At 39.0% G+C, this 20,271-nt stretch overlaps 1 protein-coding gene and 1 long non-coding RNA gene across 2 annotated transcripts; both read right to left on the reverse strand.

The window, feature by feature from the left end:
• Window positions 1–240: 240 nt before the first annotated feature.
• On the reverse strand, window positions 241–20,012 carry LOC138912394 (uncharacterized). The gene is made up of 3 exons (XR_011417923.1): window positions 18,950–20,012; window positions 544–729; window positions 241–471 (listed from the first exon to the last, which is right to left on the reverse strand). It is a non-coding gene; the product is annotated as an uncharacterized lncRNA (long non-coding RNA).
• Window positions 5,036–9,849, reverse strand: LOC123003032 (uncharacterized). Its single transcript, XM_044394158.2, has 2 exons — window positions 9,528–9,849; window positions 5,036–5,722 (listed from the first exon to the last, which is right to left on the reverse strand). The coding sequence occupies exons 1-2, from the start codon at window positions 9,718–9,720 to the stop codon at window positions 5,244–5,246; spliced, it is 672 nt and encodes a 223-aa protein (XP_044250093.2). The 5' UTR covers window positions 9,721–9,849; the 3' UTR covers window positions 5,036–5,243.
• Window positions 20,013–20,271: the final 259 nt, after the last annotated feature.

Here is a 20,271-nt window from a genome sequence, read left to right on the forward strand (position 1 = left end):
AATTCTTAAAAATAAAAAATTAAAAATCGCGCTCCCCAGGGGACGGTTTTTTTTTTCTTAAGCTAAATGTAAAAGCAGAATGGAAATCCGATAATTTTTGGAGGAGATACAGTGGTCACTGCAAAACGCTTTTTTTTAATAGTGTTCCAGCAATCGATTTACCACCGACACTTTATAATATACAATTGGTTTGAATTAAATCCATCCAACCAGTTTTTATAGAAAAAATCGCAAAGTTACTTGATTTTTTTATAGAATTTTTAATAATATACAAGCAGCAGGCTTATCAAAAATTTTAAGTTAGAATTAAATTGCACGCAAATTATAATTTCTAGACTGGTGCAGTATTTTTCCAAAGGCAATATGATTTTAGAAAAGTTTCCTAACAAATACATGTTTTGTTTTGTATGTGTCTATATAGTGCTTCAGACTGAACTGAAATCGCAAAAACCAATAATCCATATTAATCCACTTTACAGGGCAGGCCAAAAAAAAATATTTAATGTTTACAAAGGCTTTAAAACACAATAATACTTTACTTACTTCCGGGTTAAACGATGGGCGAAAATGTTTATGCAGTTCAATAATAATGCGAAGACTCACAAGAACATTTTCTTCATTGTCAGTTTTCAGAATTTTGAGCATCATAGTTATTATTGACTTTACATGTTGCCTTAAGCTTTCTGTTATAGGCAATCTGTGAATCATCTCCAAAATAAGCTTTCGAATCTGAAATTTACAAAAAAAAATATTGTTTTGGTCAGTTCAAATGTTACAGTTAATGACGGAAAATTAATAATAACCCAACTATTATCAAATTCTGTGAGTGTTCAATGCCACCACTTTTATACCCGTTACTCGTAAAGTAAAACTTCTAATAAAAAAAACATATATTTGCAAATTTAGAAGACGCGTGAAAACTTTGAACTAAACCGCAGTGTCTTATTATTCGATTTGTTTCTTTTAACCCTCACATTGGGGTATAATAATTTAGGGAAAAAGTTTGCAACTTAGTGAAGTATAAAACCACATAAGGAGAGGTCTGAAAGTTGGGACACCCCACACTCTCAAAACTGTTTTTCCTCGACTATTAGATACCCGTTACTCAGCTAAACAACTTGTTCAAGAAGAACACTTTTTATAATAAATCTAATATTTTACGAGTTCAGTACATGTCAATATGCAAATTGATCTAGAGCCGTAAATAACGATATGTAACTCAAACCCTACAAGGGTGCAGTGCTAACACTTGTAATCTTAAGTACAGGCCACTTGAGCCTGACCATAAATATAGTTCTCACACTGCAGAAAAGGGTCGCATTGCAGGAGGCCGTTGATAAGGCTCCCGCTCAGGCAAATAGATGTGGTCTCTGCGTAGACCATAGATAAGTATATTATAAGAATTTCATGTTAGCTACGTAAGCAAAGACTTAATGAAATAAAATAAGTTTTTATACAGAACTCAAACGTGAAGGTTGTTTTCCTTATTACAGGAACCCCTGTCATTTTGGTCATTCGAGCCTTTGATTCCTTGCGGAACAATTGGCCAGACTAGTCTGCAGTTTTCCCCCACCAGTGGTAAGAGACTCAGAGATATTCTGCACCTTAAAGATTCTGTCAAGTGCTAGACACTTGCAGCTACAGGTTGCAAACAGATTCACACGATTGTTTTCCCCCACCAGAGGTAAGAGACAAAAGTGTTGAACAAAATAAAAGCAAAAATACAAGTAAAAGAGTCTTTTTTGTTTTTAAGCACCTTAAGGGGTTATATACCTTTTTTTTTTTCAAAAAAACGAAATTTTTTTTTTTGCTGAATCTTAAAGTATATTCCCTAGAGAACATCTTCCCAAATTTTCATACAGATCCGAATAATAGTTCGATAGGAAAACAGCGTTTTGTCGCGCTCGACTTCAATAGTTGCAACGTCAACGTAAAACTTTGAATGCGATTATCTCAAAGTCGTGTTTTTCCAAAAGTGCCTTCGCCGTGACCACGATTGCGCAAGAACTATTTGATCGATCTTCTTCAATTTTTTTTTAAATTATTCGTAATGATTGTGCCGAGTTCGTGAACGATTCAGTTTTTATGCGCCAATTTTAATTTCGCAGATCAGAATTTTTTAATAAAATTTTTAGAACTTGAAAAATCAACTTTTTGGAAAAATTGTTACTGTATGCAGAAAAAAGAAAATATTCTTAAAAGTAATCGTTCACGAACTGGATATAACACTATACTAACTAAAAATTTTTGGTTTTTTGATATCAGTTGACCTGCTGGACTTCCATCGTGGTCACCGCAAGCCACTATAAAAAAAAAAGGGTTCCGAAAGAATTGCCATAACTTCGTAAATTATTCATATTTTTTCAAGAACAAAGGCTTGTTGTTTCGATAAAAACATGTACTATCAATAAATAATAACTTCACTGTCATAAAATAATTGCTACACACCAAAAAAAAAATCCAAAGTTCCCTTAATTTTTTCGCTCAAAAAAGGTATATAACCCCTTAAAGATTCTGTTTTTAACAGCTAAAGGTTGCTAAAGTCGGTAGGGCGTTTCCGAGGCCTTAACATCAGATTAATATATAGAAAAATATAGTGATTCATATATATTAAAACCAATAAGTTGGAAAGGCGTGTCCGTGGCCAAAACAGCGGATATAAAAAATATAAAATTTTGTGAAAAGTGCATTAAAAAAAAAAAGTGCCCACAAAATAACATTTGCAAAAAGTGCCTAATTGCAAATGAAATACTCTTGTATTGGAAAAAAAATCCACAAGAGAAAATTGCGCAAAATCCAAAAATTTGGAAAAATAAGGGTGAAAAGTGCCTACAAATGCTATAAAGCCAAGAAGCTATAAAGCATAAAATTGAAAAATCCGACTAAATAAAAATATTATTATTAAAGAAAAAGTGCTCAATAAATAATAATATTACCATTAGCATTGACTATGGTTAACAAGAGCCTGCAATATAAATGTAAATATTGTAAAAGGGCCTTGAATTGAATCGCAATTAAGCGTTCAACTCCATTAATTTGGATTATGGGAAAATATACACCATTGGGCAAATAGCCTGCAGATGCAATATTGCATTTTAACATCCCGAAACTGGGATAAATATAATACATCAAGCTACCGAGAGGACGATCTCGGCACCATAACTTAATTTCATTTTGGAAGGAAGAAGACTTGCTGGCTGACCGCAGGACCTGGACACCAAGGGAAGTCGTCGCCAAAATCGTCGCTACAAGAAAGCCGTCGACAACATCTTTGAAAAAACGCTATCGTCATCAATGGGCTAAGTCAACGTGATCAACAGATAAGTTCGATATTAGTAACTGATATAGTTGTAAAAAGCACGATGTCGATGTCCGATATTAGTTATTTTCGTGGAAAGGTGGCTTTCTTAGAGAAAGTCAAGGAATTAAACAGATATCTCGATGAGACAATGAATAATTTGGGTGGCTGCAAGGATTCTCTTAACATAAGAGGATATAAGATTAACTATTTAGCTAAAAATTTGTTTAATGTGGTGGAAAAAGCTAGATGTTATTTTGAACGCAGAGAATTTGAACGCATTATTGATGAATTGGAATTCGATGTTCAAAATATAGTAACGGCCATAGAGGAAAGATTCCGCCGTGAAGGATGTTGTCTTTGGGTTGTTAGGGAAGAGGAGTTTCTTACCCTGCCAGAGAAACAGTTTTCAAATTATCTCGATGAATTAATTTGTTGTAATGAATTCAAACAAAAAGAGAATAGTTTAGAATCAAATCAAATAGATTCACAAACTGTATTATCGAGTCCATTAAAAGAGAAAGAGTTAGGTAGCTTAACGATTTCTAAAGAAATAGAGGATAAAGAAATACACTGCCGTAATATTCCGCCGGCAGGACCTCACTTTGAAGGTGAGGTTGTTTTTAGTTCACCATCCGTGTTACTTGAAGTAAATGACGTTCTTACAACCGTTCATTTAGTAGAAGAAGAGTCAATAGACTTAGAATTAATAAATGGAAGTCCTATGACAGTTAGGATTTGCAACGCATACTTTCGGGCCAAGTTATATAATTACAAATTTGTGAAGCAAAGTAGGTTCTATTTAAGAATGATTTGGTGCCCATTAAAGCTAGGTCTGTTTAATTTATACAGTAAATATTAAACGGTTGAAGAATGAAAAAGAGTACATGAAAAGGTATCATGTTAAAATTAAAGATTTAATATATAAAGATTTTATAAATTTGATAATAAAATCCAAGACCGTTGCAAGGTGTTTAAACATATAAGTTAAAAAGCAGATACAATATATCGAATTAAATATACAGTCCACTAATTTTATATTTGCATTGTTAACGAAAAGAATTTATGTAATTGATAACCTCTACACCGCATCTTGCCGCCCTTGGCAGAATGTTCAAGAAGAACACTTTTTATAATAAATCTAATATTTTACGAGTTCAGTACATGTCAATATGTAAATTGATCTAGAGCCGTAAATAACGATCTGTAACTCAAACCCTACAAGGGTGCAGTGCTAACACTTGTAATCTTAAGTACAGGCCACTTGAGCCTGACCATAAATATAGTTTTCACACTGCAGAAAAGGGTCGCATTGCAGGAGGCCGTTGATAAGGCTCCCGCTCAGGCAAATAGATGTGGTCTCTGCGTAGACCATAGATAAGTATATTATAAGAATTTCATGTTAGCTACGTAAGCAAAGACTTAATGAAATAAAATCAGTTTTTATACAGAACTCAAACGTGAAGGTTGTTTTCCTTATTACAGGAACCCCTGTCATTTTGGTCATTCGAGCCTTTGATTCCTTGCGGAACAATTGGCCAGACTAGTCTGCAGTTTTCCCCCACCAGTGGTAAGAGACTCAGAGATATTCTGCACCTTAAAGATTCTGTCAAGTGCTAGACACTTGCAGCTACAGGTTGCAAACAGATTCACACGATTGTTTTCCCCCACCAGAGGTGTTGAACTAATAAGCTTTTTTATTAGTTAATGCAAACGAAAATAAGAAAATTGGGTTGGTTTATGCTTGTTAACAATTTATTATCGAAAGAGTACAGCAGGCGAGACGAGAATGCGTTTTATGGCGAGATCAGAATTCATACTGAATTTACGAAGGGCCAGCCAGCCGAATGCTGGGCCCAAAATGCAAGCATACAACAAATGGGAGAGATAAATAGAGAGAGATGCCTTTCGTGATGCAATTGATATAAGAGTACGGATTTACAAGTTAATTAGCTGCTGCGGCTGCGTGACCCGACATACTCCCCCCGTTGGAAGCCTGGGTTTCAACATCATCCTTAAGGGGCAGCAGACATAGCTTGTTCACTGCTCGCTTTGTCACTCCTGACGCTGTCTTCAGAACGGCAACTCGAGCAACGCCATCTCCACCGAACAGCAGCTCAATCACTCTGGCGAGGGGCCACTTCATGGGAGGCAAGTTTTCGTCCTTGACCAGAACTAAGTCATCGACAACCAGGCCCGGTTTGGGGGTGCGCCACTTGGAGCGCTGCTGCAGAAGTGTTAGGTATTCTTCCTTCCATCGGGACCAAAAGATCTGCTGCAAGTAGGCCACGCGTTGCCATCCATCCAAGCGATTGAAGTTGAGACTGGTCACATCTGGCTCGACGAAAGATGAAGGCGGACCACCATTCAAAAAATGTGCTGGGGTTAACACATCCAGATCAGCGGGGTTTTCTGAAATCGAGACTAATGGTCGAGAATTAACAACCGCCGAAATGTGACACACCAAGGTCCGCAACTCCTCAAAGGCTAAAACAGCAGTGCCAACAACGCGGTAAAAATGATGCTTAGCGATCTTCACAGCCGCTTCCCAAAGACCGCCAAAGTGAGGCGACCTAGGAGGAATGAAACACCAATCAATGGCCTCCGCCAGGCAAAAGTCCAATGTAGCTTTCTGATGATCATTGCTGAGGAATAGGCGCCTTAGTTCGAGCAATTCATTGCGAGCGCCGACAAAGTTTGTTGCATTATCAGACCAAATCTGCCGTGGCTTTCTTCTAGTGCATATAAATCGTTTAAGGCCATGTAGAAATGACACTGTAGAGAGATCCTTAATCAACTCCAAATGAATAGCTTTTGTGGCGAAACAAATGAAGACACAAACGTAGCATTTTACTGGAGGCTTACTTCGCACTTCTGACTTGTAGAGAAATGGTCCGCAAAAGTCAATGCCAGTGACTTCGAATGCATGAGATCCATCGAGTCGTTCCTTTGGAAGATCCGCCATTATATGCTCCACTAGTCGAGGCTTCATTCGATAGCATCTAATACATTTGTTTACTGCCTTCATCACCGTCTTCCTCCCCCCAATAGGCCAATATTGGGATCGAATTATGCCGAGTAGCGCCCGTGGTCCAGTGTGCAGATTGCTTTCGTGAAAGTGAGTAATAATGGCAGCAGTGACCGAATGACTCCGTGGTAAAATAATTGGATGGCGCCCATTAAAATCCAGCGAAGAATTCTTTAGCCGGCCGTCCACTCTAAGAATCCCAAATTGATCAACAAATGGCGAAAGAGATGCGATAGAGCTGGATGGGTGCACCAATCCCTTTGACTGCAACGATTTGATGTCGTCCCATAAATGTGAGCGCTGGACCAGACGAAGCAACAGCCGAGTACCGCCTTGAAGGTCAGACACCGTGAGCGTAGGGCGACGGATGCGATTACTAAACTTGTAGACGTATCCGAAAACTCTTTGAAGGGCGGCGAAGGAATTGGCAAATTTTGAATTAGCCACTATGTCTTCGTATGGAGATTTTATTAGTAAAATCTTTCGGCGAACCTCAAGCGTTGGTCTTTCAGCAATGATTGGGGCCGGCCAGTCAGCTTTGGGGCCACAAAGGAATTTTGGTCCATGCGCCCACAAAGGAGAGTCATTAAGCTCAGCAGGAAAAGCACCTCGGGAGAGAATGTCAGCTGGATTTAAAGAAGTTGGAACATATCGCCACTCTACTGACTCAGTTAGCTCTTGAATGGCAGCTACTCGGTTCGCTACAAAAATGTTGAACCTGGAGGGCTCGTCTCGGATCCATGAAAGCGCAACAGCAGAGTCGCTCCAGCAGTATAACTTTCCCTCAAATGCCTTAGTCCCAGCAACTTCCGCGATGAGTCTAGACAGGAGTTCAGCCCCACAAAGCTCCAGCTTGGGCACAGTGAGTGTTTTTAAGGGGGCTACCCTTGACTTTGAGCAAAGCAATTGAGATCGGCCGTTGCAAACGATGTAGACACAGGCACCATATGCTTCTATACTGGCATCACAAAATCCATGAATCTCACTCTCAGAGTTTGGAGAAAGAACCAGCCGAGGAAATGACGCATGCTTAATTTGCCCAAAACTCGTGCATATAGCACTCCATTCCGTATTCTGTGACTCCGGGAGGCTTTCATCCCAAGATAACTTCTCCTTGCACAGTTGTTGAAGGAATATTTTCGATTTTGTGATCACAGGTCCAACCAACCCGAGGGGATCGTAAAATCGCGCTATTGCAGACAGGACAGATCGCCTGCAAGGTCTTGATGCTGACTGTAAGACCGAAAAGGAAAACAGTAATTGGTCAGAAACTGGATCCCAAGCGAGACCTAGGGTTTTTGCAAAATCAGTTCCATCATCAAACTTCAAATAAGACTCCTTATCCTTGTCTGCAACTCCCTCCAAAACAGCTGACACATTCGAGCACCACTTTCTAAGCTTAAATTTTCCCTTGGCTAGAAGTTTTGATGTTTGATCCATAATGATGATTGCTTCTTCCTTGGATTTGGCTCCAGATATCAAATCATCCACATAAAAATCGCGACGAATGACCTCAGCCCCAAGCGGAAACGCTGTATGCTCGTCTGCTGACAGCTGATGCATAGCTCGCACAGCCAGAAATGATGCTGGCTTCGTGCCATAGGTAACGGTGTCTAGCTTAAACACCCGCAATTGATCCTGGGGGGAATCCCTCCACAAAATGCATTGCAAATAGCTGTCCTCAGGCTGAACCCTAACACAGCGGTACATTTTGCAGATGTCTCCTGTGATTGCTACCGGGTGTGAACGAAACCGAAGAAGAATCTGGAACAGCTTATGCTGAATTACAGGGCCTGCCATAAGAACATCGTTGAGAGAATACCCTGAGGAGCTGGCCGCCGATCCATCAAAAACTACGCGGAGCTTTGTGGTGGAGCTATCTTCCTTTATGACGCAATGATGAGGCAAGAAGTATCGGCACAACCCGCTGTCAGAGGCAGACACTGATGACATATGTCCTAGATCGAGGTATTCCTTTATGAATGCTCCATATTGAGCCTTCAAGGCTGGCTGACGATTTAGCTTTCTCTCTAGGGACAAGAATCTTCGATAAGCTTGCTGGTAGGACTCTCCCAAGAGGTCTAGATTGAGCTTGGCAGGTAAACGAACAGAATAATCCCCAGCTGGCAAACGAACAACGTGTCTTACGAAATGTGCTTCACAGTCCAATTCTTCCTTAGTAGCGCGTATGATTGGCTCGGCGCAGCTTTCCACTTCCCAAAATCGTCGAAGAAGATCATCTAACCGATCGAAACTATTCTCCCTGCTAGCGAGGGGTAACTCTTGAGACGACAATAAGGACGAGCCATTGGAGAGGCCATAACCTCCAGAAACAACCCAACCCAGACGAGTCTTTTGAAGTAGGGGTAATCCATGTGGAAGCTTAATTTGGCCAACGCATAACATCTCGTAAAAGAGGCTGGCTCCGATTAAAAGGTCCACCCGCTGGGGAGTATAAAAACTGGGGTCCGCTAACTGAATATTTTTAGGTATTTTCCAATTGCCGATGTCGACATTGAAGCTAGGCTGCCGCTCTGTGATGTTCGGAGCAATCACCGCGGTAATGTTGGCTGAGTAATCGGAAGTTCGGGACCGAACCGTAATATTAACCGAATGACCATCCGTCACAAAACTGGAATCTCCTATTCCAGTAACAGATGCTAAAGATTTTAACTTCTTTACTTGAAGCTGGCTTGCGAATCGGGACGTTATTAGATGCAGCTGGGAGCCAGAGTCGAGTAGAACTCGACAGGGAACGAAAACTCCGGAGCGGTTTTTTACTAATACGCTTGCCGTTGCTAAGAGCACAATATCATTACTAAAATCCTGTGCAATGAGAGCAGTCGAGGTGGAAGGCAGTGCAGATGGTGATGCAGACGGAATTGCTTCTTGAAGAGGTGCTCCTTCTTGTGAAGAAAGGGAAGCTAAGTTTCCCATGTGAAGCAGGGTGTGATGCTTCGATCCGCATGCACGACAATTACTGGAATTGCACTGCCTAACTTGATGACCAACCTTAAGACAATTTATGCAAAGACAGAGCCGTTTTGCTTCTTGAAGCCTATTCGTAGGAGACAGGGCTTTAAAATTCTGGCAATAAGAAATGGAGTGACCTGCATCATTACAGAATATACAGATCCAAGGGTTCGAATTCGAGGCAACAAATGCTGATCTACGCGTATTGGGTATTCTGTTACTTCCCACCTGAATGCCCGGCGCATAGTTTGCCATGGCAAAATCCATCGTCTCCAACGTCCTGCACCGCTGCTCCAGAAATGATGCCATTGACTCCCAAGTAGGAATTAAGTTGACGAAGGCAGGGTCCTCTAAACGCTCTTCCCACTTGGCCTGACTTGCCGGATCCAATTTTTGGAACAGGATTTGGACGATGATGCATCCTGCAATTTGTTCCGTCGTGCCCAGCCCCTTAAGAGCGCGGATATGAGCGTTGAATTTATCCGACAGCTCCCGAAGTGTCGAAACGGAACCACTCTGCACCGCCTTTATTCCCAGGATCTCAGTAATGTGTGCCTGAAAAACCAAACGACGATTATCAAATCTATTTTGCAGTAAATCCAAAGCAATTGCGTAGTTGCCGTCCGAAATTTCCAGCGAGCGAATAGTTTCCAACGCAGTATCCCTCAGGCATGATCGTAGATGCTGCAGCTTTTCTATGTTGGTGAGATCAGGGTGACTATCTATGATAGTGGTAAACATAGAATAAAAATCAGACCAATTTGCATAACCTCCAGCGAATTTTGGAAGCTCAAGTGGAGGCAGTAATGTTGCCCTATGTCGAGGCTGACGCTGCTGGAGGCCGAAAGCTCCGGGAGTGATGCCGTCAGCAAGAGTTGAGTGCGAAAGGAGCTGTGAGGCGCGCTTTGAAATTTCGGATCGAACAGATGACTTCAAAAGTACGAGAATGTCATCAAATTTTTCACTCAAATCACTTTCAATTTCCTCGAAATCCAATTCTTCGAGCTCACCAAGAACCTTTTTAAATGTTCCTTGAAGCTCATCAATCAGCTCCAACCTCACGTGGAGCCCGGATTCGTCGCATGAAGTTAACGCCGCACTTGAAAGGGAATCCACTAAACGCTCCACTCTATTAAATAAAGCAGTTGCCTTGCGCTTTAAAAATATCACCCTGTTTTCATCAGCGGTAGCATCTCCAGCAATTCCCGTAGGCATGGCTACAACAACAACAACGGCACAAGCAGACGAAATGCCCGAAATTCGGTTTCAGCGGGAAGATGAGCGCAAAGCAAACGAAGAAATAACGGCCCGTTAATTGGCTATGTACGCTCCAATATATAACTAATTTTAATGCAAATTTCGGCAACACAAAAATGCTATTTATTTATAGCGCTCACTGCATTCAAGGCTTTATTTTTTCGACAAATGATTTCTGGCTCCGCCAATGCACCGCAGCCGCAACAACGAAAAGTCAATAAATAGACTTATTTATGTGATTTGCACTTAATATTGTTTTTGTACGAATCACGTCGGGGTCACCAATGTTGAACTAATAAGCTTTTTTATTAGTTAATGCAAACGAAAATAAGAAAATTGGGTTGGTTTATGCTTGTTAACAATTTATTATCGAAAGAGTACAGCAGGCGAGACGAGAATGCGTTTTATGGCGAGATCAGAATTCATACTGAATTTACGAAGGGCCAGCCAGCCGAATGCTGGGCCCAAAATGCAAGCATACAACAAATGGGAGAGATAAATAGAGAGAGATGCCTTTCGTGATGCAATTGATATAAGAGTACGGATTTACAAGTTAATTAGCTGCTGCGGCTGCGTGACCCGACAAGAGGTAAGAGACAAAAGTGTTGAACAAAATAAAAGCAAAAATACAAGTAAAAGAGTCTTTTTTGTTTTTAAGCACCTTAAAGATTCTGTTTTTAACAGCTAAAGGTTGCTAAAGTCGGTAGGGCGTTTCCGAGGCCTTAACATCAGATTAATATATAGAAAAATATAGTGATTCATATATATTAAAACCAATAAGTTGGAAAGGCGTGTCCGTGGCCAAAACAGCGGATATAAAAAATATAAAATTTTGTGAAAAGTGCATTAAAAAAAAAAGTGCCCACAAAATAACATTTGCAAAAAGTGCCTAATTGCAAATGAAATACTCTTGTATTGGAAAAAAAATCCACAAGAGAAAATTGCGCAAAATCCAAAAATTTGGAAAAATAAGGGTGAAAAGTGCCTACAAATGCTATAAAGCCAAGAAGCTATAAAGCATAAAATTGAAAAATCCGACTAAATAAAAATATTATTATTAAAGAAAAAGTGCTCAATAAATAATAATATTACCATTAGCATTGACTATGGTTAACAAGAGCCTGCAATATAAATGTAAATATTGTAAAAGGGCCTTGAATTGAATCGCAATTAAGCGTTCAACTCCATTAATTTGGATTATGGGAAAATATACACCATTGGGCAAATAGCCTGCAGATGCAATATTGCATTTTAACATCCCGAAACTGGGATAAATATAATACATCAAGCTACCGAGAGGACGATCTCGGCACCATAACTTAATTTCATTTTGGAAGGAAGAAGACTTGCTGGCTGACCGCAGGACCTGGACACCAAGGGAAGTCGTCGCCAAAATCGTCGCTACAAGAAAGCCGTCGACAACATCTTTGAAAAAACGCTATCGTCATCAATGGGCTAAGTCAACGTGATCAACAGATAAGTTCGATATTAGTAACTGATATAGTTGTAAAAAGCACGATGTCGATGTCCGATATTAGTTATTTTCGTGGAAAGGTGGCTTTCTTAGAGAAAGTCAAGGAATTAAACAGATATCTCGATGAGACAATGAATAATTTGGGTGGCTGCAAGGATTCTCTTAACATAAGAGGATATAAGATTAACTATTTAGCTAAAAATTTGTTTAATGTGGTGGAAAAAGCTAGATGTTATTTTGAACGCAGAGAATTTGAACGCATTATTGATGAATTGGAATTCGATGTTCAAAATATAGTAACGGCCATAGAGGAAAGATTCCGCCGTGAAGGATGTTGTCTTTGGGTTGTTAGGGAAGAGGAGTTTCTTACCCTGCCAGAGAAACAGTTTTCAAATTATCTCGATGAATTAATTTGTTGTAATGAATTCAAACAAAAAGAGAATAGTTTAGAATCAAATCAAATAGATTCACAAACTGTATTATCGAGTCCATTAAAAGAGAAAGAGTTAGGTAGCTTAACGATTTCTAAAGAAATAGAGGATAAAGAAATACACTGCCGTAATATTCCGCCGGCAGGACCTCACTTTGAAGGTGAGGTTGTTTTTAGTTCACCATCCGTGTTACTTGAAGTAAATGACGTTCTTACAACCGTTCATTTAGTAGAAGAAGAGTCAATAGACTTAGAATTAATAAATGGAAGTCCTATGACAGTTAGGATTTGCAACGCATACTTTCGGGCCAAGTTATATAATTACAAATTTGTGAAGCAAAGTAGGTTCTATTTAAGAATGATTTGGTGCCCATTAAAGCTAGGTCTGTTTAATTTATACAGTAAATATTAAACGGTTGAAGAATGAAAAAGAGTACATGAAAAGGAATCATGTTAAAATTAAAGATTTAATATATAAAGATTTTATAAATTTGATAATAAAATCCAAGACCGTTGCAAGGTGTTTAAACATATAAGTTAAAAAGCAGATACAATATATCGAATTAAATATACAGTCCACTAATTTTATATTTGCATTGTTAACGAAAAGAATTTATGTAATTGATAACCTCTACACCGCATCTTGCCGCCCTTGGCAGAATGTTCAAGAAGAACACTTTTTATAATAAATCTAATATTTTACGAGTTCAGTACATGTCAATATGTAAATTGATCTAGAGCCGTAAATAACGATCTGTAACTCAAACCCTACAAGGGTGCAGTGCTAACACTTGTAATCTTAAGTACAGGCCACTTGAGCCTGACCATAAATATAGTTCTCACACTGCAGAAAAGGGTCGCATTGCAGGAGGCCGTTGATAAGGCTCCCGCTCAGGCAAATAGATGTGGTCTCTGCGTAGACCATTGATAAGTATATTATAAGAATTTCATGTTAGCTACGTAAGCAAAGACTTAATGAAATAAAATCAGTTTTTATACAGAACTCAAACGTGAAGGTTGTTTTCCTTATTACAGGAACCCCTGTCATTTTGGTCATTCGAGCCTTTGATTCCTTGCGGAACAGAGATAACCGACTCTGAAGTTCTGTCAAATAATTTTAATACCTACAGAACCGATCGGCTTTCCCGTAGGGGGGGCGGCGTTCTAATTGCTGTTACTTCTACCCTAAATTCTGAGAGAATTCACTCTCATGTCCCTTGTGACATTGAATTTGTTGGTGTGAAAGTTACCCTCCAATCCTTGTCTATCTTTATTTCATGTTCGTATATTCCACCTGGCTCTGACCTTATAATTTATGAGCAACATTTATCTTCTATTAAATCTATTTTATCCTTTCTTTCCAATAGGGATCTTTTCATTGTTTTGGGTGACTTTAATCTCCCTGATATATTTTGGTCTCCCCCTTCTGACTCACTTGTCGCTTTACCTTTATCCACCCATGATTTTGTGGATGGCCTTTTAGAATTATCGTTACAGCAAGTTAGCTTTATACGAAATTCATTAAATAGACAATTAAATCTTGTGTTTGTTTCAGATCAGTCTGAAGTCACAGTATCTATAATTGACGCTCTTGTGGTAGCAGAAGAACGATACCAACCAACTATGGAATTGACACTTTGCCTCCTTTACCTTGATACAACCTCTCCTTTATTTTCTCCAACTAAAATGAGATACTTTCAAAAATGTGACTTTAATAAATTGAATTACATGATTTCGCAATATAATTGAACTGACTTGTTCAATTGCATGGATATTGAAAGTGCAATTGAACTTTTCTATAGCGTTTTAAACACTTCTTGACGAATGCGTTCCTGACAGGCTTCCTCCAAAGCTAAACAGGCCTCCTTGGTTTAACAATGTGCTTCAAAGACTTATAAATCTTAAATCTTAAACTTAACACTTATAAAAAGTACAAAAAATAGGGTAAGCCGTCTGATTTTTGGAAATATGTGGTGGCTCGTTCAGATTTTAATGTTCTCAACAGTCATTGCTATTCTATGTATTTAAATAAATGCAAATTCGGATTTTCAAATGATCCGAAGCAGTTTATAACTTTGTTAATGCCAAGCGTAAGTCTTTGGCATTGCTTGCATCGGTACGTTTAAACTCAAAAACAGTATCGTCGGATTCTGAAATTGTGGATTTATTTGCCGAATTTTTCCAAACTACTTATAGTTCGGCTGCTTGGTCAAATTCTATCTATCCTAACCCCTTAAATAGGGCAAATTGTATTTTTAGCCCTGTAATTACCAAAATTTCTCTCTTAAAGGATTAAGCAACAACAACGCCAACGTGTTCTACCGGTCCAGATGGACTCCCTGGGTGTGTGCTTAAGTTTTGTGCTTCAACCATTTGTAAACGTATTTTTTAATTCTTTCATTTGTCTATTTCATCATCAGTTTTTCCAACTATCTGGAAGGACTCCTTTATTATTTTACTTCACAAGAAGGGTGCGAAGGCAGATGCCCAGAATTATAGAGGTATTTCTAAATTGTCGCCAATTCCAAAAGCCTTTGAACGTATCATCACATCTCATTTCCCACATTTATGTTCCTCGCTAATATCACCGTGTCAGCATGGTTTCGTTAAGCGAAGATCGACTACCACCAACCTACTTGAATTGTCATCTATTGTAATAAATGGATTTAACAATAAAATGCAGACTGACGTAATATATACAGATTTTAGTAAGGCCTTTGACTCTGTTAACGACTCTCTACTTTTATTCAAATTAGATCAGCTGGGGTTTCCATGTAATCTATTAACTTGGATTTCAAGTTACTTGAATGGTAGGACTCAGAGGGTTATATTTAAGAGCGCTGTTTCTAAAATGATCAACGTGGCATCTGAAGTTCCTCAAGGTAGTCATTTAGGCCCTTTGCTGTTTACTTTGTTTATTAACGATCATCCCTCTATCGTAGCTCATTCTCGTGTACTAATGTACGCTGACGATGTTAAGCTTTGTATGTCATATAAAGATGTAGGGTCCGGTTTTAACTTACAGTCAGATATTGATTGTTTTCAGGGATGGTGTGAGTACAACCTTTTAAATCTGAACTGCCTTAAATGCAACGTTATGACTTTTTATAGGGGTACTCCTACGTTTATTAGTTATTCTCTTCAAAATACACCACTTGACCGTATATATTCAATTAACGATTTAGACGTTCTTCTCGACCCAAAACTTAAATTTGATTGCCACATAATGGCCACTGTCAATAAAGCTATGAGTGTTTTTGGGTTTATAAAGCGTTGGTCAAAGGAATTTGATGACCCTTATACAACCAGATTATTATTTACCTCCCTTGTCCGTCCTATTTTGGAATATTGTTCTTCAGTTTAAAGTCCACAATATCAAGTGCACATCGACCGTATTGAGTCGGTGCAAAAAAAAATTCTTCTTTTTGCCCTTCGTAGTTTGAACTGGGATCAAAACGTAAGGCTACCTTCCTACCAGAGTAGATTACTATTGCTTAATTTACCTACACTTGAAAACCGTAGAATAATGCTTGTTACTATTTTTATGCAAAATCTTATAAGAGGTGATATTGATTCCGTAGAACTGGTAAACCGTTTAACTTTTAATGTTCCCGTTAGACTAACACGAAATTATTACCCTCTTAATTTGCCTCGATGTACATCAAATTTTACTCTGCATGAGCCCTTTCGTGTTCTATGTAAAAATTATAACAATCTTTATCATTTAATTGGCACTTCAACATCTATTCCCCGTATTAAAAACTAAAATTTTATCTCATTTGCTTCAATCTTAGTTGTAGTATTTGTAGTATTTGTTTCATGTATTTTTTTCGCGAACTCGCATTTTTGCCCTAATTGATAAAGGGTCCCGCGCGTAACAAGCACGTGCTTGGTATCGTTGGTAGAGGTGGAGAAATATCGATTTTTGGGAACATCGATGTTTTCGATGTTTTTGTCAAAAAACATCGATGTTTTTCGATGTTTTTGACTAAAAATGGGCATTTTTATTCGCTTGGCGTATATTGGCAATTGTTTTTACTCATATAAACATGAACATAAATATACCTTTGCAGAGGGTATTTAAATTTTAGCTAAAAGATTACTACCAAGAGCAGGAGACAGACCGGAACGAAAAACATCGATGTTTTTAAATAAAAATAAATTTTTACAAACTGGGCCATTAAGAAAGAAAAAATAATTGATTACTTTTGTCCGTTTTGAATTTGAAGAGTATGGGCTCGACAAATTCGCTGGCTTGAGACGTTTTATCATATTTATTATGTTCCCTGATGTGTTCAATGATTTTCCCCAAAAACTGCAGATTGCAATGGCCGGTAATATTCTAGATTAGCGGACTCACCCCGGAAATTCGCGAAAAAAGTATCCTCGATGGACCGCGATTTCTTAAGAATTTAATATAATCCCCCTTGGACAGCGATTTCTTTTGAAAGAAGAGAGTTCTTAAGAAATCGCGGTCCATCGAGGATACTTTTTTCGCGAATTTCCGGGGTGAGTCCGCTAATCTAGAGTATTACTCAATGGCCTTATCCTCAGCGATTTCTTTTGAAAGATGAGAGTTCTTAAGAAATCGCGGTCCATCGAGGATACTTTTTTCGCGAATTTCCGCGGTGAGTCCGCTAATCTAGAGTTTTACTCAATGGCCTTATCCTCAGATCTTTTGAATTGCTGGCAAACAGTGTAGCCTTCCCGTTTCCGTTTCCGTTTCGGAGATGAGGGCTTGCAGTTTTCCTTGGTCGTGCCTGTACAGTGCACGCTTTAGAAATTAGTTTTCCATTTATATTCGGAATGCATGTGTTCATATGTATATGGGACGCTCCATATCAACCCGGCATATATGCATTTTGTTTTAATTTAACAAATATCTCTGACCAGCTCGGAAAAGTAACAAAATTTGATTTTTACTTCAAAAAAACATCGATGTTTTTTCGATGGAACATCGATGTTTGTAAAATATCATCATACATCGATCTATCGATTTTCCCATCGATTTTTTCTCCACCTCTAATCGTTGGGCCACTTGTTTGTTCTGCTCGTAGTGCATCAACGTCCATCATTATTACACTTCGGAGAAAAAGCTGCAAGAACCACAGATGCCATTAGCAGAATGATGGCAAACACGACAGGGCCGAGACAGCGAAGCAAGAACCTCATAGCAAGTGTAGTATCCTCGGTGATACTCTACGGATCGAGCATTTGGGCACCAGCTATTAAATGGAGTCGTACGGCAAAGAGTGCAGACGCAGCTATAGGCTATGCGCCCTCAGGGTATCCAGTTGCTTCTGCACAGTGTCAGAGGAAGCGGCACTGGTGTTATCCGGTATGATACCAATAGACCTACAAGCTGACGAGAGACAAACCGGAAACGCCGTCGCACGTGGACAGCGATGCCGAATCATCGAGAGCTGGCAACGAAGGTGGGATAGTGCCAGCACAGGCCGCTGGACTCGGAGGCTCATCCCAAGCATAGACGCATGGACTCGCAGGAAACACGGCCAGGTGGATTTTTACCTAAGCCAAGTGCTCACTGGGCATGGTTGCTTCAAAGCTTACCTCAATCGGTTCGGGCATGCGGATGACCCCTTCTGCGAGTACTGCAAGGACGGGGAAATAGAAGACACTGAGCACTCCTTCTTCAGGTGCCCACTCTTCAGCAGACAAACGCGCGGCCTTAAAGATGACATCACGGATCTTTCGCCAGACACACTGGTGAAGCGCATGCTATCGAGCGAGGCTGCATGGAAAGCGGCGGCAAAAACGGCCGCCATCATCATGAAGGAGCTCCGACACCGAAAAAGGGCCAGAACTCCAGTTAATGGATGATTGACCTCCCTCCAGTCCCGTGAAGTAATGCCTAGCGGCGGTTCCGCGGGACTGGACACCTCACCCAATCCATACCCCACCCACATCCTGATTTGGGCACTGTTTGTGAAGCATCACTGTGAAGGAAGGAAGAAAAACAATTTTAAAAATTCCAAAACAATTCACAAAAGCCTGATGAGTGTCCTAAAAATTAAGGACATAAGGTGTCTTTGGATCAAAAATGCATCGTAGAAGAAAATATTTTTATTTAATTTTTAAACGCTGTTCACATATGAAGATTTTTAAACTTTGCTGTGACTTTGAAATTTTTAATGCGCCCACCATCTCTTGTGGTTCAGTTAGATTTCATTTTCCAAAACGACCGAATAAAAGAGACGTGTAACTATTTAATTCCGAAAAGATTACCAAAATTGGTTGACCACTCTTGAAGATATATCCCAAAAGACGAAGAAAATTTGTGATTTTCTTAAATTAAAGATACCGCAAATACCAGAGCTGATGGACTATAGGCCTAGTGGCAACTTATGCTTAGAAAAGCCAAATTTTTCGAAATAAAATGGTGGCAGGCCTGGACATCGACCCATGTCACATTTTGTCGGCCTGTGTTATTGTTGATTTTTATATTTTTTGATCAAAAATAAAACTCACTTGGACGCCACGGGCTTTCTATACCGATTTTGGACGTTCTTTTTACATAGTCCTATGGCCTCTGCATCCCGTGAAATGGTATTTTAATTCTAGTCAGTAAAGGAGAGATTTCCAGCCTTTGTTTTTGTTTATGTATTAAAACATGGATTTCAGTCGAAATGCTCTTTATATATATTATTTATATCTCTTCACTCTGAGCGCGCTCGCACATTGTGCAAATACATATATACACATCTGTAAAGATTATAGCCTAGTACTCAGTTCGGCTAACAGTTTCACTAGTCGAAAAATCGCATTCTTTTAGTGTGACCGAAGTTTTCGGAGTTCATCCGCAATGCATGTAGCATGGTCTTACTCTCGATCAGCTGGGTTTGTTGACAAGCAGCAAGCATCAATTGGCGCCAATTTTAAAATTTTACAAAATGTTGAGCCGACCTGGGTCGCAAGCTTTAAAGTTGCTGTTGTCATGGCGATATGTATTGCCGCAACTCCTACAGGCAGTTTTCCATTGGTTTTTGGGGGTTTCCTTTCATTTATAATTTGTTACTGGCACACAGCTTCTGCACAAACACAGCCAAAGATCAAATATTTTATTCTTTGGGCCGCGGCTAAAGGCGTTCATCGGAATTCATCCGCTAAATCTAGTATTTTTTGGAATTTCCTTACCATTTCCTTAGCTCAACTGAGTACTTACAGTTGTTGATGTTGTTGTTCCGTCCATGAGGTCATGGAAAAAATAAAAACAATAATAAGTTAGTATAATGTTGTGAAAAATTCTTATTCGGCACACTGCAGGTACAGTGAACCCCACGCATAATCGGACACCCTTTTTTCTATCATAAAACTGCTTTATTTAAACATTAAAATGTTATTTATTAATAACATATAAAATAATTTAAGCTTGCCACTGACAGCTCTTAATATTTTAACAAAAACAAAAATCCTCCATATTTAAAACACAACTCATAATTGATTTTTTAAATATGGAGGCTATTAATAGATAACACTAAAATTAAAAAAGGAGCCAAACAAATTGTGTTTTACTTTTTTTGTATGATTTTAGAGCACTGTATGTACAAACACTGTGCATAGGTAAAAACAGTGGCCGAATAAGAATTATTTTTAAAGCACGCTGTTTATTAAACACACACCCAATTATTTTTGTTTGGTTAAAAAAATTAAATGCACTTTTATTTGGTTATGGCTATTTTACCTCGTTAAGAATTATTATTTTTTATTTATTATTTCCACTTATCACCGCACTATACTTACTTGGCACACAAAAGCACAAAGGTTTGTTTTTCAAGAACTATAAACAAATA

Source organism: Drosophila takahashii, chromosome 2R (assembly GCF_030179915.1).
Source record: "Drosophila takahashii strain IR98-3 E-12201 chromosome 2R, DtakHiC1v2, whole genome shotgun sequence".
NCBI lineage: Eukaryota > Metazoa > Arthropoda > Insecta > Diptera > Drosophilidae > Drosophila > Drosophila takahashii.

What these genes read in the sequence shown, in the direction of transcription:
- LOC123003032 (XM_044394158.2), bottom strand. Translation starts at nt 9,720, where the DNA reads ATGCATCATCGTCCAAATCCTGTTCCAAAAATTGGATCCGGCAAGTCA. An exon ending in ACTATGCGCCGGGCATTCAG is followed by an intron (nt 5,723 to 9,527) that starts GTGGGAAGTAAC and finishes CTCGACCATTAG; the next exon opens with TCTCGATTTCAGAAAACCCC.